This window comes from Anser anser (assembly GCF_964211835.1).
Source record: "Anser anser genome assembly, chromosome: 1".
Lineage (NCBI taxonomy): Eukaryota > Metazoa > Chordata > Aves > Anseriformes > Anatidae > Anser > Anser anser.
This window is the reverse complement of record NC_139720.1, coordinates 97,744,584-97,769,436: the sequence shown is the minus strand read 5'-3', so window position 1 is coordinate 97,769,436 and position 24,853 is coordinate 97,744,584. Positions and strand designations below refer to the sequence as shown.

At 44.1% G+C, this 24,853-nt stretch overlaps 1 protein-coding gene across 4 annotated transcripts in view; it reads left to right on the top strand.

The window, feature by feature from the left end:
* The window catches only part of LSAMP (limbic system associated membrane protein), a 966,851-nt gene that overhangs the window by 509,338 nt on the left and 432,660 nt on the right, over positions 1-24,853 (top strand). The window contains exon 1 of one of the 4 annotated variants that reach the window (XM_083819695.1): positions 10,622-10,926. The exons of the other annotated variants lie outside the window; for them this stretch is intronic. Coding sequence (XP_083675821.1) covers positions 10,824-10,926 — 103 coding nt within the window. The 5' untranslated portion in view covers positions 10,622-10,823. Of the gene's footprint in view, positions 1-10,621; positions 10,927-24,853 lie in introns of those variants that run through there. 4 annotated transcript variants of the gene reach the window in all.

Sequence of the window (24,853 nt, the reverse complement as noted above, 5' to 3'; positions counted from 1 at the left end):
TCTCATCCGTAGGATAGACTTGACAGCCATAGCTCTTAAATTGGTCTGTACAGACTTGTTTGTACAGGCTAGAGAGGGTAGACTCTAATGGTGGTGGGAATTATGTCCAAGTGCAGGGAACCTTGATACAAAAAACTAGAAGGATTTAATAAAGATCTACCTCTTAGACAATGTTTTCCCTCCACAAATCTCCAAGCACCTTACACAGGAGGTAAGCATCATTATCCCCATTAATGGGTTTTTCAGATTTGTCCTGCAGACATTTCTGGTTGGGTAAAGCCAGGTTGGCTGAGAGGGAAAGCAATGCTGTTAACGATTCCCTCACGCTTCACAGAGACCTAACTGACTGATGCTGTAGGCCAAGTTGCAGCGTGGGCAGGTCCAGGTTTAACTCTCCTTGCCATGTGTGTAATGAAAAACAAGAGGACAAATCACCGTGCTATTTTCATGCAGTTCCAGTAGGTTTCTCCCAAGGGTCGAGAGTTTTCGCATGCCCCTCCTTCGTCTTTGAGCCTGGGATGACAGTTTGGGGTAATTGAAATATCGTGGTGGATTTTGAACATGCTTTGCTTATAATAGCAGATTTGATCCCTACATTCTGCCTTGGACCTGCCTCGGTACTTCACAGTGCCGGAGTGAGTCTGTACAACACAGCACAGAAGGCCTTACTAGCTGAGTGCAACACTACACTGATGTATCTGTACCGTGCTGAGTCTCAGATATATGTGGTGTGGAGCCTGCTTATGTACCTGTGGGCGGACACTTTGCTGCAGGGTGGTAAGCATGCTTTGGATGCAGAGGAATTTTATTCTATTTTTTTTTCCTTCAGGAGTGTTACAGCTGAGTTAGCCCACAATATTCTTCCAATTTACTGCCTGGACAGCCACCTAAAAGAATGTCTTTGCCTCCTCTTGGCAAAGGTTTCTTCACTCAATTTCCATGCTCAGACTGTTGATATTTTGTAAATACGATTGGTTGGCTCTAAGTGGCTGGAATTTTATTTATTCCTCTGACTTCTATAACATTCACAAGGTGAATGTATAAGCCTAGTCTGCCTCTCTTGCTAGATGCAAGAGAGTCAGGGATAGTGCCATGGTTTTTATATATCAGACGCTTTCCTAGAGTAAGTTGACCGTTCTTAAACACCTCAAAGGCCACTGCTGGGTCGAGAAGTTCTTGTTAAATGCTATCTGTCACTATCATCAAGCCTCCATCCTTTCAAGTTTATGGGGAAAAAAACATCGATAAGCTGTGTCTGTAAAATTCCAGTTACACTTGGACCTACAGAAGTTCTGCTTTTGTCCGTTTGGTTGTTTGAATTATATTTTGGAGATGTTCTTACTGATATTACAGTGGATTGTCCTCTTAAACATCTAATGTGCTAAAGTTCTGATGTCAGGGAATTACTCAAAAATGTCTTCTTCTCTCAGACCCTCTCTTTAACGTGGGAGCAGTGGTTCATGTTCCTTGCTTAAGATGGAAAGCAGCCTCCTTCCAAACCCAGTAATATGCTTAGAAAAAGAAGAGAAGAGGTGGGCAGGGGAGGGGTGTGCTTTGTACGTGGCACCAAGCAGCATCCCACTGGGGAGAATGCAGGGCCTGCTGGAGGAGGACCTCGTATTCATTCCTGTGGAGCCTGCTGTCTCATATGGCCTGAAGAAGTACAGTTAGTTGACAACATCTGCTCTGTGCTTTTCAGAGAATGCCTTTGGAGTTCAGGGATTCAGCTTCTCGTTGCTGATAGCCATGAACGCAGCAGAGAACTGTCTCCGCTCATCTCCTTCTAGCTCCTTGTAGGAGCTGGTACCCCTGGGGAGCCCCCGCTGGCCCCGCTGCTGCCTCTCTCGTTTTCTGTCATGTGGAAATCCCTCCTTACGCCAGCCCCGGCTTGCCTGTGGCATCCCCGGAGAGCTCCTCCGTGCCTCCCCAGCGCGACAAAACTCTTTGTGGGAGAATCTCGCTAGCTCCAGGCTGCGAGAACTGTGCTCCCTGCCAGCCACCCATGGCATTGTGTTTTGCGTTACCGAACGGAAGGGATTAATGAAAAAAAAACACCGAAGGAGCCCATAAGAGGAATAAGAACAATGACAAAGCAGAGGAGAAATCCCAGCCGAACACACCTTCCACTTAGTGGGAGAGGAGAGGGGAAGCCTAAAGCTGCAGCACAAATACTGATTATTCCTGTCAAGGATTTGCAGCTGTTGCTAAGTTACTGGCCTCTTTGGAAAAACCTTGAAGTATGGGGTACATTAGGAGCTCATTAGGGTCCCGGGGACTTGCGCTAAATGTACGATACGTCTCCGTGCAAAACGCACATCAGAAGTAACAACAGAAACTTCCTGCCCAGAGTTTAGATACTTTTCTCATTTGTTTCTCTGCTCCTCCTTACTCCTGCACCGCTTCATTTGTTCTTTTACTGAGCTGAGCTGTTTGACGGGATGGAAGAGGTTACCTGCAATAGATGGAGATCAGCTCCACTTCACTTTGTAAACTTCCCGGCTTTTCATGAGATGTCCCCTCCAGGGGAAAGCAGAGAAGGAGGCAGGACAAATGGAGCTGCACCTCCGATCTGTTCAGTCTGTAGGTTTAATGACACACCGGAGATTTTGCATCGAGTTTGCAGAGCGGAGAAGCCCGAACCTTAGAAATCCAGGGGTGCAAGCTGCGCACCAGCTAGCTGGGAGGCCGGCAAGGCCCATTTAACTCGGAGGTGTCGGAGGCACGGAGCAGAGTCTGCAGCCCGGAGCTGGCTGCCCAGGTGTGACGGAGGAGCCCCGGCACGCCGACAGCTGGTGGGAGGGCGCTGGGTTGTCCTCGGGGGGATCTAGGCAGCGTGCCTGCATCCAGAGACATCACACGTGATCTCTGCAGGGAGTTAGTAACGTGGCGGGGCTGAACGGAAAATGTGTATCTCTGCTGTTTTACATAATATTTAATGAATGATATATTAGTAGCCCCAACAGGATTTTAGTTTTATTTAATGTAATTTATAAATTAAACAGTCCAGACTGGGCGGAGAAAATTAACCGGCAGGCTCACTAGGAGCAAACTGCGGGTCTTAGGAACAGACAGCAGCTACATTACACGGATCATGTGCCATTTAGCTAACTAGGCATGAATTAAGCGGAGAAACACTCTTTCACGTTGCAGAGTCATCAGTTTCCATAACTCATCAACCTGGAATCCACATTTGAATTGGGAACAAACCTCAGCCTGGTGGTTCAGGGAGCATTTTGGGGGAAAAAAAAAAAAAAAAAAGAGCTTTCTCTGCTCAGACCAAAACAGGTACACAGAGGATCAGTCATCAGTTTTCCAGATTGATTTTTAGGTTTCAGGTGTAAGGGTAGCACTCAAAGAGATAGGAGAGGAGCTGTGATGTTAGCATCTTCAAATCTGGTGGCTGAGATGTTGAAAATATTTCTGGGTGAGAAGGCAGTAACTAGCAAGGTACCCGGTCAGGAGGACAAGGCTAGGTTTGTGCTGTGTCTTACACATGCAGAGCTGCAGGTTGTTGCCAGCTTTGTGACCGGAGAACTGCAGTGGAGGAAGCAGCTCAAGGCAGTGTGAACCCTGGATTGCTACCTCTCACAGCTCAGCCATTTCAGTGGAGACTTAGGCAACATTTCCTAATACAAGTTCCTAAGTTGTGTTTACTATTTCTTTTACTTGTATTCTTTTTTTTTTTTTTTTTTTTTTTTTGGTTCTGGTCTGTAACTTGAAAACCTGACGTGTTAAGTACTGCTAAGTGTACTTCTGCCTTGACCTGAATATTAAGTTTATCCTCTGCTGAAAGGATGGAAGAGCAGGGAGTGGGGTAAAATAGACAAAGTGAGCAGTCTCCTTGGAGGTGGTGAGTCAGAGTAAACCAATTATATGCAGGCGGTCCTCAAGGAATGGCACCTCACGATATCTTTAATGAGCTTGGGGGCAGGGAGTGGTTTCCATCACTCTGTGAAGGAGCAGACTGATGGCTTTTTGCAAGGGAATTCCCTCTGGCGAGCAGGAACTCGTGTCCCTCTGAAAAAGTCTAACAGCTGAGATTAAGCATCCCCCCTACCCTGGCCCCAAATAAGCCTGAAATTACCTACCAATTTTCCCATGTGTTGCATGGAGGAAGTTAAGGACCTCAAAATGGCATTCACCCAAAATAATGTTCTGGGTAGATGTGCCTGGGTTAGCAACAAGGATAGGAGGGTCTGAAAGCTCAAACATTTTGTTTAGGTTGCTGAACAAAACGAGACATCGTTTTGGCCCAGTTTCTTCCCTGCGTTAGAGGGTTTGCATGAACCTCTCCTGTTCCTAAGCCATACAGGATAGACAGCACCTGACCTTCCTGTTTACACTCTGTAAAAACTTTGTTATTTGAAGATTTAGAAACTTTGTTGTTTGAAAATTTAGAAGTTATGACTAATTTTGTCTAGGAGAGCAGAAATGAACAGCACTTATGCCACCTTCATATTGAGCTTGTAAATTGCTTGCAGAGGCCAAGAGCGCTTGCTCCCCATCTGCAGAAAAAGAGGGTTGTTTTTTTTTTCCTGAAAAACAAAAAACACTTTGAAATCTCCCTTTTCACTGATGTATTTTCAAAGAAAATTTTTCCAAGCATGAACTAAGCCCAATTAACATAATATCTGCCTGAAGCAGTTTCACTGAGGTAGATATCTACCTCCAGTCATTTAATGTGATGTTAACTCTGAAACCTAATCACTTGATGTTAATGTCAGTGGTCTTTACTGTTTACCTACTCCTTATTCTGGCAAAATCTGTGGAGGGTCAAGGCTTATCCATAGCTGCTGTGATGGCTGGCAGCAAACAAGTGGACCTCGTGGAGGCTTTCCTACATGGAGGAATTCAAATTTCTGTCCTTCAGCTCTCAAGCTATGTTCAACAGCACCTCGTTACTAAATAGGATCCTGGGACCAGAATATTTAACCATGGTCTGCTGAAAATCTGCCATCCCCATGGGTCCTCGCTGTTGTAAGCCCACAGTCTCTGTAAGAAAATCTATTGCATGTCAAAAAGACAAGAGCTATAGAAAATAACTGGAATATAATGCCGAAGTAAATAACACCAGAAATTCAGTATGAGTTGCATTATTAATTATATGAATAACGAGGACATAATATTCAACTGGCATCCTTAAAAGTGCCTCTAAATCTGCTGCAGCAGTTGCCACGTGCCTGGAGGTTGCTTTAACTAGGGGCCCTTCCCAGAGTTTCAGTCTGGTTTGCTACAGAGAACACAAGGCTCGGCTCCCCCGCGTTGCTCCTAGGGTTAGGGGACTAATTAACTGGTATTTGAAAAGCCCTTGGAAGGTACATATTTATCTTTGTGAACAATAAAGGCCCATGGAATAGCTGTGGAGGAGTACACAGCCCCTTTGCCTACTGATGAGGCGTGAGCATCATCTCAAGGTGTCTGTCCAGCTACATCCCCTTAGAAAGCCGCAGCCCCAGTTGTGGTATCCTTTCCTTGCTTGTGTGTGCTCCCATCATGGGCAGCAACAGCCTTGAGCGTTTTGGCTGCAGCGGAGACTGTAACAGTCGTTCCCTCTGATGAGCATCAAATTCGCACAGAATTAAAACCAGCAGACACCTTGGCGAGCCCCAGCTCTGCGATTAGCGCGGGTGAGTGAATGGATGCTGCCACCTAGCAGCTGAGACGGGCTCCTACCAGTCCCCGAGGCTGCTGCTTGCCTTCGGTGCCAGGTCTCCTACCCTGAAGCAAGTTTGTTGACTATTAATTAGTTTCACAGGTGAAGGGCTTTTCTTTTTCCGTTTACATCATCATCGCAGCATGTCGGGCTAAACACGTTGAGTGGTCCTTGCTGAAAACAGCAGTGCGAAGCTAGGAAGCTGTGTGTGCATCTGTGAATCCTGGCATCTGCGTGTGCTGGTATGAACGTGTGCTTGTTTGTGGGTTCACGCGAATTTGTGTGCACCCGACTTTATTAGGAACGAGAGAAACCTCTCAGGAGATGGTCACCATCAGGGAAGAGACAACCGTGAAGTCCTAAAGGCCCAAGTTTAAAGAAAAAAAGAAAAAAAAAAAAAAGATTGCTGACTTCTCCATTTGCGGAGATAACACTGGATCACAGAAAATTCAGAGGGAAAATAGCTGTGTTACTGGTTTGACCTTTATAAGAGTAAATGCAGTCTCTGAAGGTGAGGCTATCTGATGCAGAGTGGACACTTGACCTTCGAGCCAAGGTCTGAGAGATGCTGGTGATGCACGTAGAACATGTTTAATGGTTTTTCAGAAAACTGAACGATCTTGACAAGGGTCCAGTCCCTGCTGTACTAGGTGTGTCCCAAAACTATGATCTCTGCTCTAAAACTCTATGGCCAGTGTTCAAAGAGACAGGAGGTAAAGGGTTCGATAAAGTCTTCAAAGGAGCAGCTGGAGTGCGTCAGAAAATGAAATTTAGGAGTTAGTAATTCACGTGAAAGACTCTATCCCATTAAAAAGTGCACGTGGTCATGCGTCTAAGGGGCAGCACAAGCAGTGCACTGCCCAAAGTTGTCTTTGTTCCTGGTGTGATCGCCTTATGTACCATTCTAGTTCTGGAATAGCTTATCCTGGGGAGGGAGAGGAGGGAACGAGGAGATTCACGACCTGTCTGCTCCTAGCAGTCCTGCTGGAGGTATCAGGTGAAGCTCTGGCCCCTCACTCTCCAAATTCCAAGCGGTATAACTGTACCACTGGCTGCTCTTAAGCAGGTGCCCGTAGGAACACACTTTCTCAGCAGAACTGGCACACCATCCCCACCTATGTATCATTTGCTTTCTCCTCTGTTAGCACTGCTATTTTGCTTTGCTTTTGCCTGTGGCTTTGTGTAGGAGATGGAGTAAATAAACACTGCTTTCCATTCTAACCGCTGGACCTTCCCCTTCTGCTCGGTTCACCTGCCTGTCCATCTGCACCCTGTGGATGTCAGCCTCTGCTGCTGGGCTGTGAGACCTTGTGGGTGATCAGGCAGTCGTCCACCTGCTCTCTCAGCCTCTTTAGCAAGTCCTTCTGCTTCCTTCAGTGCACCTCCCCACCCTCAGCAGCCTCCCCGTCTGCTTCTCACTCTTGTGCCACGTGTTCATAGCTCTGCCCTTTGCCTTACCTCCTCACACCCACCCTACTGCCTTTCTGCATACCTTCTGCTCTTGCCTGACAGCACCTTCCATCTCATGCCTTTCCCCCACCAGTCTTGATCCCATCTGATGCAGTAGGGCAGAGAGATAATCTGTGCCCTCACCTGCCACGCAACAGGGAGCTGAGGAAGAGCTGTGGCTGCTGTCCCCAGAGAGCTGTAGAAAGGGAAAACCTCTGCTACATCAGAGGAAAAGATATGCTGGTCTGTCCCTTGGCTGGTTTTGCTGCAGCCTCGTTCTTCCTTTCTCAAGATGGGTGAACTATCAGTCTCCATCCTACTTTCAAGAGTTTTCCCTACAGCTTCCGTGCTGAGATCGTGTGCAGGAGGGATTTTGGTCACATTTCCACCGATGCTGACCACCTGAGTGACGACCATGAAGTTTGTAGGTGGTGATCACAAAGCTATAATAGAAAAATTTCTTACTCCACACGATGTCTCTATTTGGGGTTTAACTGCTATTCTGTACCTCCGTATGTCCACAAATTGCTCGAGCAATAACATGTTTACACTTGAATTTCAATTGCTTGGAGTGCATATCTGTTTGGAGAGCAGAATTCTCCCAGGAAATGAGGGCAGAATGGTATAGGAAATTGCTCGTCTGTATCAAACTAATGGCCCATCCCGTCCAGTAGTCTGTCCTAACCATTGCCAGTGCTGGATGCTTTAGAGAGAGAGACTTGTAACAACCCCCTCGTGTGCCCAGTTTTACAATGCTACATAATAGGGAGACATTGCTTTCTGACCCCTACTTGCGATCATTTTATACCCTGAAGTGGGAAGACTAATAACCCATATGGTTTTTATTCTAGCAAGCCTTGCTGCAGATGCTATTCTTGTAAGGTCTAATCCTTTTCTGAATCTTGCTAATCTGTTTTCCTCTATAATATCCTCTGGCAACAAGTTTCACAGGTTAATTATACGTTGATTGCACAGTCTTTCCAATCATAGGCACAGTTCTGTTGTACCTCATCCGTGTATTTTTAAGTCTCTTTCAGCAACCAGAAGTGCCTGCAAATTTCTTTCTGCAGAAAAATGAAAGAAACTCACTTTATAGTGAATTCTGCATGCATAGGCCTCGAGTTACTGATATTATCTCAGTTTCCTTTGAATTCAGAGCATGCTTCTTTCCAAGTAATCTATCCAGTGTAACTATAAAGAACTTCTCCCCGGGGTTCTGCCCTACAGCTCATGCCTCTAAAATTCACTCTCCCAAGTTGTCTATAACATATCCCACTCCCAAGTCAGAGGTGTGCCATCTAGCCAAACTACATCCAAACCAAATCATCCCCTGTATTACTATTGCCAGCAGGACATGGTTGCCCGGTATGGTGTGGCCATGCATCCACCCCATTCGAATTGGTGCTGGGTTTTGGTGCTGTGTTTTCCAGTCTGCATGCCTCTGTACTGCATTTTATTAAATAGAAATAATGATTCCTGTTGTTCCCTGTTTCTGATGTCCTGGTTTTGGCCTTGAGGGCTCGCTGACTCCTACTCCTGCCTTCAGGTAGCTGTTCCATGTCATCATCTAAGTCCTGATGCCATGGGTGTTCCCTCAGCACGAGCAAGCTGCGGATGTACCTAGGTGTGTAGCTCTTCAGGATTCCCAAGTACATCCAGTGTCAGCGGTGGAAGACAGACTGCAGCTGAACCTTGCTGCCTCCCTCTTGCCCTTTCCCAGCTGCACTCCCTGTTGTGTAAGCATCGGCTGAGCGTGTGTCCACTTCAGATCCCTTTACATGCTGATTACACCTGTCAGGCCAGGTAATCATTAAAAACCTCAGCTTAACGGAATAGGAAAGTGAGGCAGAGGGAGGTGTAATGACTTCCCCGAGGTCATCTTGTTTCTCAGCCTAACACCCGGCTCTTCTCTTCTCGTCACTTCTCAGCTACTGGGCCTGACATGCAATTGAAATTCTGCTGTGACTCCCACACTCCTCTGTTAAATGGCTGCTCTATAAATACAGTTTCTATTGAAAATGGCACATTAGAAGAGTGCTACTGCATAATTATTATTTTTTTGTTGTGAGGTTTTTAATCATCACATAGAGAACCCCCCACCTTAAAAGTCAGCTACCGTACCTATTCTTCCCTCTTCATATCCTAGAAAGAGCACTTACATCTAACCAGAGCCAAATTAAACATACTGGTGTAAACAAGAAAGTGCAGAGGGCAATAACTGAGCTGATTTTCTTGGACCTTCCTTCCAAGAGTAGAGAATGGAAAGATATTTTTTCCTTTCCTGATGAATGCTGGTAACTTTACCTTCTCCCCTGTAACACATGGAAGCAGACGCTTGAGGAGGTGACAGGAACAAGTGCATTGGAGAGAAAAGTCTAGCATCTGTGTGAAAGTGGGAAGACACAGGGCTGGGTGAGGGTAGGCTCACTATTTTAGGTCGCCTGCTGAAGTATCTGTTGAAGTCCTTCCATTCAGATTTCTTTCCACTAGCTCCTAAAATACTGGTATGCTGGAGGTTTTCCTTCCTTTCGATGCTGTGTCCAAAAATCCAAGCAGCTCATAAAGAGGAGTCTAACTACGGTTATAAAAGAGATTTGAAGTTTGATCAAAGACGCAAGAAGCCATTGCACTGAGAGTTACAGGCTGGGTTGGAAGAAGGAAGTGTAGCATGGTGGATGTTCGAGCTGCTCTTTCCTGGATCCATTTTTCTAGTGCTTCTGGTGGGGGTGAATGGACACCAGCCACATCTCCCCACTGAAGCACTGTCAGACGGCTACCTCGCATGGTGGCTGCAAAGTGTGATGCGTTGGGGTGATGCATTGGGGTGCATGTAATGAGCTTTGTGCTCCCGGGGTAGGAGGGGCTCAGGAAGCACAAACTGCTTTTCTGAGCTTGTTGGCAGACATCAAGGGATTCACGCTTCTTTTCTCCCTCTGGTAATGAACCCCTGCAGAGAACGTACCAAGCGCGATGCCTTTCTTCAATCCATCTGCGTAGGGGGGGTTTATGGTCCCTTCCCTGTGTCTGGGAAACAGGGAATTTAAAAGCTTCTTCCCAGTGAGTCTAACCCCTCAGAAATAACACTGGCGTTGCAAAAGGAGGTGGCCACCTGGTTCTCTGGCTGCCTGCTGTCAGGCAGCAAGGCCTAATGAACCCCTCGGAGGGAACATCCGCAGAGGGAAGATGATGAGCCCAGCAGGCGCTTTGGTCCCTGGGGTGGGGAGGCATCAACAGCAGCAGGGATGGTGCTCGTGAGGAGGAGAGAGGAAGGGCTGACGAGCGTTTGCACCATCTTGCCTCTCAGCATTAAGCTTCCCACATATGGTGGCTGGTGGCGTGTGGAAGTGGGGACACAGAGCTGGCACGGGGAGGCTCATCTGCGGTCTGGGACGGAGCTGCTTTTCCTTCCTACCTGCCCTTCCCTCTGAGCCCAGGTGCTGCCCATGCTGTTGGCTCTGATCAGCTGCTCAGGAGGCACGTCATCAGCTTAAAAGACACCTGAAAAAGCTCAGCAGCCACCTCAGGAACTAGCAAAAGGGGAAAGGTGTCTGGCGTAGGAGTATCTGTTCTTGTCATGTCTCTAGCCATACGTAACCCTTTCTGTTTTAAGTCATTTACTGGCTGCTGGCCTAGCTACGTACATTGCTCCATCAGCCAGCTTCAGAGCTCCATCAACCCCTTTCAGAGGGAGACCAAGGGCTGTAGATAACGTTAAAAATAAATGATGCTTTCTCCTTCTGTCAGTATCTGCAGAAGATCTTTAGAAGAGCTGTACTTAATGGAAATACCTCCCTCCACGTTTACTAAGGGTCTGCCATTTTCCGGTAAGATTATTTACTATGTTCTTACCTGGTACTGTGAAACTCCTGAATTTTGGGAGTTAGAGAAGGAACTATTGCTTTTTGGGTTTATTTTTTTATGTTCTGCAAAAAGATGTGACGGTGGTTTATAATCTGTAATGAGTGTGATCAGTCCTGTTTATACCAGTACAGTGATACCAGGAGTGCATGAATAACATGATGATGGATATTGTGCAGGAAAGTAGCGAGCAGGGTAAATACTATGATCCAGGTAAATATCCTGGCTTCAAAACACACTCATCTAATGTGCAACATCTGCCACTATCAGGCTGAAAATTGCCTCAAGGATTTTGGAAATTAGGTCATAACAGGGAAGAAATTTCCATTCCTTGGTAGCATTTTATTGCCATATGGAATTCATGAGACACATTGCTTTTTGCTTGTGGGAAGGATTGGTGGACAACGTTTGCAATAGAGTTTCAGCCCCCAAAAGCAACTAAAATGTTAGGAAAGCGAAGACTTAGCAGAAAACCTTCAGGATCTTTTGGACAGTCTTCCTCTGTCAAAAATATATTTAGGTTTCTGTGCAATTTCCCGTGTAAGAGGGGAAGAGGGAGTTCTAAATCTCTCTTTGAACAGCCATTCCCTCTCCCTCTTGCCCTACAACTTCTTGCAGAAAAGTGGTCCTAATGTGTGGGTGGATGGGAAATGCTGCTTTGCCACTGAATTTCTGTGACCTTATCAAATCCCTTTGCCCTCAGTGTCCTTCTTTTACCCTCTGTGATTGGGGTCTTATGCTGGGGAATTTTGTGGTTTTGTTGTTGGTTTTGTTCTTTTAAACATACTTCATAATGCACGGTGCAAAATAAAATACTTCTTGGGTTTTAGTATTTCAGTGTTCTCGCTGTTCATGTCTGCCACACTTGAGTAAGATGAAAAATAACCAACTTGGTGTAAACTCATCTTTGTAGGCAGAATTTTTGCATTTACAAAGCTCTGGGGTTTCTTGTTTTTTTAACAAGACCCCTGCAGTAAATGGCCTTCTTCCCCCAGAACAATAAGGAAAGCAATGTGAAACACCCTTTGTCTTTAAGGAGCCAGGTCTTCAGCTTCCACAGCCTGTTCCCAGTTAGGGTTTTTTGAGCATTTCAGCATAACTAGAATGTGCTGCAGTCTAAAAAATCCTCTTGAGAGTACTACGACCTTTCAGGTTTGGTATGCTTGGAGTGAAGACACCATCAGTCCTGCAAACAGCTGACTCCTCCTCTTTTCCTTAACTCATTTTGTTTGGAAAGTGAACTGTCCGCTCATCAAGGAGATCATTGCAATGTTGCTTTCCAGGCATTTGTCTCCTATGTTATAAATGGTATTAAAATTACCAAGGGCAAAAAGAAAATTGAAGTTCTGGCTATGAATACATAAGGCTTCCTGCATTCGAGTACAACCTTTCTATCCAGCGGTCAGTGGATGCAAAACTCAGTTTTGCTGCATCCAAGCCTCCGTGAGCTTTTGGGAAGCTTATATCTGTGTCCGAGGCCTATCTATAATACATATTTTCAACAAGATGAGGTATCTTTTTAACTACTCCTTGATACGTTCTTCAAACCAAATTATTTGAAACTGATCGGACATACAGCTATTTTCAAACTGTTGAGACCCTTGCAGATGCAGAGTTGGGCTCAGTGAATTCTTAAGAAAAGTGATACAAAGGGCATTGCTTGCAGACTTGTAGGTATCACTCACCCATACCACCTCTGTTCAAACACCTTTACAGATGCGTCCCAGGGTTCCTTTCCCTAGTTAAATTATGCCAAGGGTTTTGTTAAGCTTTGGTACAAGGATGTAGTGCCAGCCAGATAGGTCCCCATAACTGCATGGGGATTGCTGGAGAGAGCTCAGTGATCTGAAATTCAACTCTGTGAGCGGGCAAGTTTTGAAAAGCTCAGTTTCTCTTCAAAAGTAAGTGTGTAATTTTGCAGCAATGTGAATTGCCTGGAGGTACAGGTACTATGAAGGAAAGTTGCCCTGTTTTGTTTTTTTATTACTTGTTCCTTTCCCTCCATGATTTAGTTCCTTCACCTAAAGGGTCCCCTATTCTTGGCTACCCCACCTGTTTCTGTATGGGTTATGCAAGGGTTGTTTTCTGTGTTGACATATTGGAAAAGGAAATTTATTTCTATTTATTTATTACAGTTTATCAGGCACATGGCTGTAGTCACTAGGGCAAAGCAATCTTTTGCAGTCCTAAATAAAGATAATTTGTTAACTGTTAGGGGTTATCGAGTATACCAGATCACTCAAAGTGAACTTAAGCGTATTCACACGATTAAAGCTGAATATGTGGGCTCAGACACGTAGTGGTTGTTTTGCAGAGAGGGAAGATGTATTAAAGTAGGATTCTCACCATCTGCTGTAGCGGAGGAGACCCTGGCTGACAAGACACAGCTGAACAAAATGAGGATCCAGTGAGTCCAAATAAAAATGTTTGATCAGATTCTTAGAGTTCAAAAGAATCCGAGATTTGGGATTTAAGGCCTTACCTGGTTATAAAAACTGACTGTGAGGCAGAAACCACCTTAAAAGATTGCATGGCCCAAGCTGTCCTTGCCTTGCAGTAGTAATCATTCTCTGTTCATTTTTATAGCCCTACAGTGGAGGGAACTAAAGAGGGATAATGGCTGATTGGTTTTCTGCCACCACATAATTGCACTGTCTTTCTCCAGGCAAAAGAAGGCAGAGTCTCTTGCTGTTTGTCCTTTTAGGTCTTTATTTTACTGTATTCATGTGGCATCACGTTTCTGGATGCATGTGCAATCATGTGCTAGCGAAGAAGTCTGCGTGATATATTTCCATATTGGCCTTATGAGGATCAGTTGGCAGGAGTCTCTGTTCTGAATTTAGTAGCTGACGCCAACAGTTAAGGAACCCGTAAGAGCTTGTGTCAGTGTCTTGGGCTCAGGATATGCCATCTGAGTTTAGAGGAACTGACCATGCATTTAGTAATGAGGAAGTATGTGATGAATAAACGGGGAGTATGTTCGTACTGTGAAGACTAAGTGTGTGTTACAGAATACTTGCTAGATTTTCACAGCACTTGGAAGCCATGGACTGAGAAGTTTGTGTGCATTACTAAGCAAGATTTAGGAGCAGAGACCCATTCAAACTTAAACCATAAGTATTTGTCCGAGGAACTTATTTTACTAGTTTCTCCTCTTTGTCACTGTGCAGGTAGCAAAGTATGTGCTGAACAAGAGAGCATCCTTACACAGGAGACGTGGCTTAGTGACTATGAACCAAATCAGGGCTCAGGCAACCTGGATTGTAGTCATAGCTCTGACATGGAGGTTTTGGGTGACCTCCCGCAAGCGTCTTAAGTTAGGTCTGTCCTAATAAATTGTGCCTTGCAACATTCGCAGGCAGTAAAGCCAAGTGGCATGGAATGGCCTGGGTCAATGGCAATAAACCACTAGAGCACCCCAAAGAGTGCAGCTTCATGCAACCCTGCCTGCTTACAAATAGTCCCTGGGTCATCCATGTCTGGGAATCATCTGATGTAGGTGCAAATGGTAACAGAACAAATCTACGCCAGCAAATTTGCTTACCATTTATTAACACGACTGTATCTGGGAACATTCCTGGTCATGCTTGAATTTACTAGTAGAGCACAGCCTTAGTTGCTGAAGCTGCATCTCAACTGATGGTCTGGGAGAGCATTCAAGCTCCTCCTGGGGCAAAAAGCAGGATCCAGCACCTCCTATCCTCCTTCACAATCCATTATTTTGATGGGAAGGAGCCTTAGTTGTATGGGATGAAGGGAGCTATAGAAACTCCAACCAGGTCCCTCACGTAGACCAGGACAATCAAAGGACCAGGACGGCTGGGCAAACCACTGTGTGCCACTCAGTCCTTTGTCTATAAAATGAGGATAATAGAATTTCCTGACTTAGAAAGTATGATTTAAGTCAGCACACTAGTAGTCGAGGTTAAAACCACTACTAAATAATTGCTATGTTAGTCAAGCGCTGTCTTTTTGCCTTAAATTGTTCCTGGGTTTGTGGAGTTATCCTTTATGGGCAGGTTTTTCTAAGACTCTCCACATTATTTTTCTCTTACAGTCAGTTCTCAATTACACAACGTAGTAAGAGGTAGTATATCTGTGTCTTTTTCTTCATCCAAGCTAACAGAAGCTTGGATGGTGTCCAGATGAACCATTCACTGGTTGCCCATGACAATGTATATGCCTTTATCATTGGTAAGGATTGTATGGTACTTCCGACAGCTGTACAAAAAGCAAGAAGTAGGAGTAATCCAAGTAACCAGGAGATTTCCAAGACCTAGAATATCTGGATTCCACCATTCTACTCACTAGGCAAAAAAAGTTTCTTTAAATTCTTCTTCCAGCAGCTGCTTGTGTAATCTTGGAGATCTTCCAAAGCTGCCCGGAGGTGGTCCTGGGCATCCTGCTGTGGGTGTCCCTGCTTGAGCAGAAGGGTTGGACCTCCAGGGGTCCCTTGTAACCTTAGCCATTCTGTGATTCACTGTGGGGCAAAATAAGCTCTGATGTGGCAGTCATCCTCATCTCTTCCACGTTCCCTGTGGGAGCACAGTGTTCAGGGTTTTCAGCAACTATCTGGTGGTATTCACATTAGAATAGATAAACGGAACAGCCAGAGTTCCCAATGAAAAGGGAATAGTGTAAAATGTCCATTCACGGGTTTTGGCACAGCTGATTTTCCACCCACCAACTGTGCCTGTTTATTTTTGTCTCATCAGCAGGTGGGTGGCTTTTTTTTTTTTTTCAGTGCTGCTCTTCGCCTTAGCAGTTTTTGAGAAACACCCTTTGCAGAGCTGAAGGAATCTTAAAGTGCACTTCGTAATGTGGAATTATAACTTTGTACTTGCAAAGTCAGCTTCTCCTTTTCAGATTCCCTTCTTTTGGATCATGCAGGACTGCAAAATCAGTGCAGCCTGGTAAGTGGCGAATTGATGTAACCCTTCCCCAGCTCTTGCAGTTCCTGGTTGTCACCCTCACCCCATTTCTAGCACACAGATCAAAGCTATACGTTGCAGTATCTTTCAAAGGCTCTCTGGTATGGCCATACAAAGTAATTTTAAAATACAGTGCTGTTACCTGAGTCACAAAAGATACTTCTAGGGCTTTTAGTAAACTAGGTTCCTAGAAAGTAACCAACTTCCCCGATGCTTGAAATCTTAGACCTGAAACTCTATGAACGTGCAAGGAAGCCACAGTGAAATTCAATTGTAAATAACCTTTTTCTCTGAAGGACACTGCCGTAGTGCGCAGAAGAGCATTTTCCTATATCTTATTTAAAGTTAGATTTTTTTTATTTTTTTTTCCCCAATAACATAACACTCTCTCTCTTCCTCCCCATCAGTTTTGGTAGCTGCTTTACTTGTTTGTTCTGCTTCTTTGCTGGCCTTTGGCAAGGTCTTGATGACACTAGCAAGATAGTCCTGTGCACCTTGCCATTCACTGAGTACACTGAATGAGCTCTCTGCTCATTTTTGCCTCCCACCAGAGCTCAGTGGTCCCTTTTCCCTGTCTGTAAGAAGGGACCAATGGAAATAATTTGTCAAGACATACGCAGTATGAAGGAACTAAAACTCCACTTAAAATTAGGCTGGTAATCATACCCTATGTTGATAGCAGAGGAAGTTATCTTCAGTGTCAAAGTTTTCCTACCTCTTCATATTTCCTACCTTCAAGTCGGTAACATCCTATTTCCTCCCCTTAAATTGTTAAATAAAGGTTTGCATTTCTTACATTAACATTCTGGCCCTGAAGCTCGCTCTCCTTTGTAATCATGTTGTCAGGGAGGCTTGCTGGAATCCCACACCGTGTCTGTTCCAGCCCCAACTCGGTAACTGCGTTTCTTGCTTTTCTTCTGTATCAAACAGAACTGTTTTCCTGAGTAAACAGACAGTATTCCCACTCCCATCTCTTTATCCTTACGTACCTTATTTCAAAAAACTTCTCTGAAATCTGCATAAATGCCATGCTTTCTGTAGCAATACCTTGGTCAGAATAATGATCATTTGCATGTTAATAGCTCTATCTCTGTAGGTGGTTGTTAGTTATTGCCGGTCTTGCTTGTTACAAAGAATGCGAATCCTTTTTTAGTCCTAATCTTAATTGCAAAATGATTGTAGTTTTCCATAATTGCCTATATTTCAGTAATTTTAATCTATATCAAATATGATTTCTTGACATGCTATCATCTGCTTTGTGTGTTATGCCTGGGTTCTGCACATCTTCCAATAGACACGCTAATTGCCAGAGCTATTTGGTGCTTGAACTGAAAATAGTCTGTTAGCCAATTCTTTCCCACCAAACTTTTTTATTTTTTAACCAAACTTTGGTAAAGAGCAGACTGAGATATGACCTTGTGCTTTGTGTCTTGACTCCATTTCGTTCTCTTCACTCTTCGTCCTTTCATCCGTACCTGGCAGTGAAGTGACTGACCTGGCCAAGTGCTGCTGGCACCGCCGTTTCCAATGTGGGGGAGTGAGGTTACCGAGGTGGATGGTTCCCTGCCACCATCAGTTCAACATCTGTGGCCTCTGTAGCATCAAATACTTGGTGTTTAGTACACACAGAAATGCAGACTCTGTGTTTTAAAGGGGCAGTACTAAACGCAACTGGTTGGTTCCTGATATTGCTGATGACCCACTGTGGACAAGAACTGCCTCTGTGGAGTACAACTGAAATGTGACTCTGGAAAGTCAGAAAACAGAGGGGAAAGCCACCTAAAGTAGCTGTGAGAAATGCTAAGCCTTTAGCCTAAACCTTTAGAGACTTAGCCATTGCTGTTCCTAATCACTAGTTTTGACCTTGAACTTAGACAGAATTGTGGAAATGCTGTTTGGAGGGATGCCGTGGAGGTTTCTGGCTCAGCATCCTACTTGGTTGTTCCTTTATGGTTTTGGGAATACCTTAGGGAGCAAGGTAGTAGCATGCAGGGCGATCTTGAAGCTGGTCTGCGTTACTTCCTAAGAACTGTCAACACTGCAGCAGTCTTTTAGATGCACCATGACTGATTTCATAGGAAATCTAGGCACACTTTTTATGTTTCCCTAGCAATTTCAGGTTGATCCTCCCCAGCTTCAATGGTGAGAATTTCTATTTACTCTCTACTCTATGTATCTGTAGCACAAAATGACTGCCACAAAAGCATACCATAGGTCAGGGGCCTGCTATGGCTTTCTGCATTCTGTCGTGAGACTTGCTTGAGAAAACTTTCTGGAAGTAAGCAAAAAGATGCCGGTGTGATCTTAGCCAAACATTTTAAGTCTATGGTCCGCACATTTCACGCTGTAGACAATCCCAGGCAACATATTCCACCCTCACACAGAAATGCCAAAGTAAGCACTATACCCAAATCCTACAAAAGAATGGAGTATTATTTAATCACTGCATGGTCTAAAAGCTCGTGTGGCCTCTTGAAACTGGCGGCACTTAACTCCCAAGATAATGCAAGTCTACTCTTTGACTCATCTCCCATCCAGTGATGGAAGCTATTTTCAGGTTGGCTTTGTATCTGTTGTAGAAGACAGTATTGTTCTGAGCTGAACATAGCTAGGCACTCGAGAGGTGCATGAATGGTATGCAGGTGTGGTGGGGATTTTATGCTTTAAAATAATCCTTTCTTTTTGGCTTGTAGGTAACTGAGTTCTTGTACAATTAGTGGGGCTGGACTTTTCCATCAGAGGAGGGGAAAGACTGTCTCGAGTGCTGTCCCGTGTCTACAAAGAGGAGTTCATCTGTCTAATGCAGAGCTTTCCAAAACACAGTCTAGTTTAATGGTTCAGGGAAGGGCACCCCTCATAAACAGGCATGCTTGTGGAGATCAGTAGGCATTAACATACCCACTAGCGTATGCATCTTATATGTTCATTCTGCCTTAACATCGCAATTCAAGAAGGACTTCCAGAAACTAGGATGGGTTTAGTGGAGGCAACAACTAACGTGGTTGGGGCTTGTGGAGCATCCTGTGAAAAAAGGTAGGAGGATCTAGGTGTATTCAGGGAAGAGGGGGCTAAAAAGTGATCTAGAAGCTTACAGCACTTGAAATATGATTACAAGGACATCAGAACCAAGCTCTTCTAAATAGCAGCAGATAATAAAACAAGGGGCAACAGCCACAAGCTTGGGAGGTTGAGATGGGACATCAGGAAAAACCTTTCACTGGGAGGGTGATGCAGCACTGGCAGAGAACGGTGTCCTGTAAGTTGTGGAGCCTTCTACAGGGGGATTTTCAGGACCAGTTGATGTGAGCTACTTTGGGAGCAGCCAAATCAGCTCACTGCTCTCTCCTAGTGGGTAGGGACTGAGTCTAGCAGAAGGTGTAGATTCATTCCAAAAAGATTTGTTTAATGATAGGAAGCTTGTTTTAGCTCCTCACGAGGTCATCTTTTCCTGACTTGCCGGTGCTTTTTTAGGTGATCTTCTTTCCTAGGGCTGCTCTGTCTTTATTGGGCGAGTGTGTCTCAAAACGGCATCACTGCGAGCGTTTGTGGGGGTGTAACTGTCATCGCTGCTTTAGTGCAGTTGTTGAGAAAGATTGGAACAGATTGGTGCTGTGTGAAACTCGCGTCACATGCTTTTATTGAATACACTCATAGTGGGATCTAAAAGTTTTATCAGCATGAATTTGGGATGGTTGTTTCCCTTATGGCTGGGGAAGTGGAAAATGAACGGTGCACATAAAAACTTTTTTATTCCTTCCCTAAGTCTGTCTCCAAACTTCTGCTATTCGCTAGGCATTGTTTCTGCAGTTACAGAAGGTGGGCTGGAGAACAGGCGACAGAAAAGGGACATAGATCACCGGTCCTTTGGAAGGTCCTTATGGAGAAGTGATGAGGCAAGAATGGAGAGGGAAAATAATCACAAAGAAATTATGCTGGGAAGAGATCAATAAGCAGAAAATTACTCTCGTCACTCGACACGAGAACAGATCTGTTTTAAACCTTTCTCTCTATAGAGCAGTAGCCTTGAAATTGACCCATAATATCTACTTTATTCTTTTCATGTTAAAGCAACAAAGAGATTATTGAAAAGGCAATGCTGCTTTCTTCCCAACTGAAAGGGTGCAGCCAGCTCCCTTCCCCCATGTACACAGACATTCCTCTAACTAGAGCGGGGTCTGGAAAGACCTGCCAGTGGTCTTTTTTATGTTATAACCACTAAATGCAGCTCACCTGCATGGGGAACAAACTAAAAGGGCACCCCCTGCCCTCCCCAAAGAGTGATTACAGGAATGCTTCCAAAAGTGAAGGCAGACAGGTGCGTAAAATTGGTTATGTTCTGTTAATTTGTGAGGTCTGTGGGTAACCCTGGTGTACAGAGAGATTGTGAGAAGAAGAGGCAAGCAGATGGGAGAGGAGGAGATGGAGAACTACAAACCAATTCCTCTGATAGGAAGGTGTGTATGGAGATGGTGGCATCCTTTCCACTGAAGGGTAAAGAGGGTTGTAAGAAGAGAAGGGGTGCAGGTTTATCAGCCCGTTCCATGTGGAGCCCATACAACACCAGAGAAGTGAACAAGCGGGGAGACTTGTTTTTAAGTTTTGGGAGGTGCTGCTTTAGAATGCACCTTGCTCCATCTTCAGTCCCACTGACTTGTTTGTTCTGGTAGAAGACGCATAGTCCTGCAAAGTTTGGAAGAGCACAAAAGGATAATAGAAGCCAAGGACACAAGCCAAGAGATGGCAAGGGATTGCCCTGGATTTCCAAACTCAGTTGATGAGATGCCAGGCAGTTTTATTTTAATTCCATAACAATGAATTAGTTCCTGTTCCTAGTCTGTTCTATTCCTTCGTCTGCTCATTTTTTCATGGAAGGATAACTAAAGGGTTACACATCTAGAATTTCAGTTATCTGCAGTTCCACATGTGTTAAGCAGTTTGATGTATTTATGCCTTTTGTTACAAATTTACATTGATATTTATTTTGCTTATTGTAAGACAGTAAGAGGTGAATTCTGTGCACTACTAAGTGTGTAATATTTGCAAATATGTAGCTGCTGTTTCTGTATGTGACACAGCTCAGTTAAAGCTGGTTGTATCTTGCCTCTCAGTCATGTTCTTATTCCGTTCTTGGCTTTTATATAGGTCAACATTTCAGTTGTAGTCAGATTTGAATTCTGCCAGATTCATGTTATTCTTGTTTAAATGAAGCCCACAGTCTTCAATTTCACTACAGTTCTCATTAAGAAAATGCAAAGCTTTCAGCACTTGTTAAAACGTAATCTAAACAGTGCAAATAGTACCCAACTCACGAGTCTGTAGGGGACGAGAAGGAAGAATTCGTGAGTGGGCTGCAGAGGTCCTGCAGATCAGTTAGCAGCTTTGGAATTTCCAGCCAGACTACTGAGGGCTGTGTTTTTGAATGAGACCCGAGTGGCATCTGAGCTCATATCTGTTTTTCAGAAAAGTTCTTTTTCTTTTTTTAATGTTGAGGAATCCTTTGATTTAGGTTTTCAGATGCCTACTTTTCTTTTCTTGGCAGAGAGAGGCCAAGGGACAGACTTTCAAAGGTATTCAGGCATTTCATGATGCAGGTAGATACACAGTGAGATGCTAATAAATAAATAAAAAAAAACGTTGCTCACCTTTTAATTAAACCACTAAGGATTAGATGTTTATGTGCCTTTGAGAACCCTGCTTTGTGATTACCCCCATCATTAGACATCATTTAAGTCTTTTCAGAAGCTTCATCTGTGCTTCCATTTTCACTCTGTGCAATTCAGACAATAGCTTTTCTTTCCCTTGCTACCCTATTCAGAACATCAGTATGTTATAAACAGGGTCATATAAAGTCCCTTAAATGAAAGAGCAATAAAAGCCTTTCTGTAGCAGCTTAGAGAATTGCCTACTGGGCTTAAGGGTGTTGGAGAGAGGAAGAGGAAAGTAGTTGGTAGTGCTGGATGGGGCAGCTGAAAAATGAGAATGGACAAGCATATTCCAGACCATCTGTTCCTTTGGAGAGTGGAGCTTGTACAGGTTAACAGCTGCTCTTGTGTAGTCAACACAATGCTAAACATCTCTTCCATGATTTTTGACTGAATGACATTCTTGGTGCAGTCGCTGTTTTTGGTTATATTGAGACATTCAAATGAAGCCAACGCTTAGTGCTTTTCTCCCTCAGTTCAGCTGCAAGTAAGGAGGAGGAACCGGTGGCCCTGCACAGGTCTTTTGAGCGTAGTGATGTTTGAGGAGTCCTCCTGCTGCTCTAAAACAGTGGTACCCAACCAGCTTTAACTGTAATACCCTGTGGCAGACTGAAGGGGCTATTGTTACTGTCAGAAAAGTTGCCCTAATGAGAGATTTTGATCACACTAGGCTGCAAAAGGAGTGCTAGTTGCTACCTGAGCAGCGCTCTGAACTAGCAGGCATTCTGTAAATGCTCACTACTTGTATAGAGATATATTAAATCTTTAATATTAGATTTATAAGTTAAATATATGGGATTATCAGCAGACAGGGAAAACAAATAAGAGAAGACCAAAACCAGGTTGCAGTCCTAACTTTGCTAAAATGGCTGATAAGAACAGGAGAGTTGATACAGGGATATGTCGTACTCGGATGCACTATCTGCATCTGTTTTCCAGGGCAACTTTTCAAAAGGTGGAGCAGGCCTCTGTCACATTCTAGGTCAAAAAGACCCTTTGCTCAACTAGAACTGATGTTATAGCGCCTTTGCCCCAGTTCTGCTTGCTTACAGCCGGTTGTGAGCCCCTCTCAGAACTAGATCATCATTTTACATTATCACAAATCCCATCACACACTGCTGATAATGAAAATTAACCTGGTTAGGCACATGTGGCTTTGGAAATGGATGATCAGCATTGTTGGATGGCCCAAAGAGTCATTGTGAGAGTTACAGTACGAGCAATGAAATCCTGGATCGGCACAGTTCTGGGAGAAACATTTGTTATGAGCACAGAAGTTTGAGGGCAGGATTGAAGAAATGTTAGGAAACTTTCTGAAAAGTCTGTGCCATCTGGTACATTCCAGAGGCCAAAAACGTGCTCTTTAGATGCATCTTTTTGAGTCAGCCAACGCTGCCAGGGGTGGCTTCTTTTTTTTTCAGAATTGATTACTCTCACCATGAATCAGAATCATTTTAATCTCTGTGTGTCTTGTTTCCTTACTGCTATCAGGAATTAGGGTTTGGGGGTCCTTGGAGGAATGATGAGGTTGTAGTGTTAAAGACGAGGTGACAGTACGGTACATTGTAAAGCAGCATTTTCCAAAGGAGGGGAGAGGAGAAGGAACAACAGCATTAGATTTGCAAACAAGAGGGAACACGGGAACTGAGCACTGCTATATTAAACTTCAACACTGGTGAATGCCTGGCTCAATTAATAACCAACCCATGTGAAACCGCCTGGAGGGAGCTAGATGTAAAGCAATGTGTATTCTTCGCCAAATAAACAAACAAACAAAAACCACAGCAGAACAGCAACAAAAATGAAGCCTTACGGATAAGAAACAGTGGTGGATATAATCATCTTGATTCTGCAGTAAAGGTGGGAAATTCAATTTTGGTTTTAGGCAGATTATAATATGAGTACAGTTGTGTCCATTCTATCTTAGCCACAGTGAAACATTTGGTTAGAGATGAGCATGATCTAAATCCTTCAATTTTTGGAAAGCTAGATCCAGTCCAGAACCAGCCTACTTTGCCATTTGGTCTCCTTTAAAAGTGTGATAGGAGCCACACCAGTGAAACTAAGCCTGAGATAGCAGTAATCTTGCCAAAAAAAAAATGTCTCTCTTGAGGTTTCTGCCTTTTGAAGCTGAAATCTCAGGGACTGTTGTGGTGTCCTTGAATTTGATTCAGCCTCATACACCTTTCCAATTCAAACGTCGTTTCCTTGACCTCTTCCTCCATTTTATCTAGGACTATTAGTTGTTCTTGCAGAATGTAAACTCAGTGAAATTATTGCAAATAGTTAACCAAGTGTTGGTTGTTAGTCCATCTGTACCCAGGAAGTGCTGAGCATTATTAAAGGTTTAGAGTCAGGTGAGGCAGTGGTAGCCCTATATGGGAGTCCTGTGTGTATGTGATCTTGATCTGATACTGCTCAATGTTTTCATTAACATTTTCGCTGGAGACTGCAACGGAGAGTATGCTAATCAAATTCATATGCAACACAAAGCTGGAAGCAATCGCCAATGCATTGGAGAATAGGATTAGCCCAGAGTCCGACTATGATGAATTCAAGAAGTGAGCTGAAATCAATAAGCTGAGATTCAATAAGCACAAATGTAAAGTAGTTCACATAGGAAGGCGTAATTAAATGCAAAAATGGAAAATGGGGCTGTCTGTAGGCAGCTAATATGGACGGAGAGACAAAGAGGTTTTGCTCCTTAAACCAAATCTAGGAAGAAAAGGAATCATTTTTATTCCTGGTACAGAACAGCCAATAGCTCCAAAAATTAGCTTCATATTGAGATTCAGCTTTTAGCTACATATGAGCTTGTCACTGATGATGCATAATTAAAGGTGGAAAAAAAAATCCAACTTAAAAGAACTAGCTCAGTCTCTGTTCTCCGCAGAATAGGTTAGCTCTTAGGTGAAGGATTTACAAGAGTTTGTTGTTCCTCTCTACAGCCTTCTGTGATCGCTTCTCTCAATCTTTGTGTTCTCCACACCTGATGAGGACTGTCAGAGATGCAGGTTTGCAAAACAGACATCTTGGGTTGACATCTCTTTTTGCCATGGACAACAAACTGTGACTGGTGTCTCAACCTACCATACATAACCCCTGTTAGCTATTCTATTGTTTCATGCCAAAAAGAAGCACGTTTTGTCATAATTAGTGATCTCTACTCTTGAGTTTCTAGGTTGGCAAGGTGTTTGGTAATGAGGAGGTGTCTGTAGGCTGCAGTGGTTACAGGTGGAGTCTTAGTGTCCTGAGCTGAG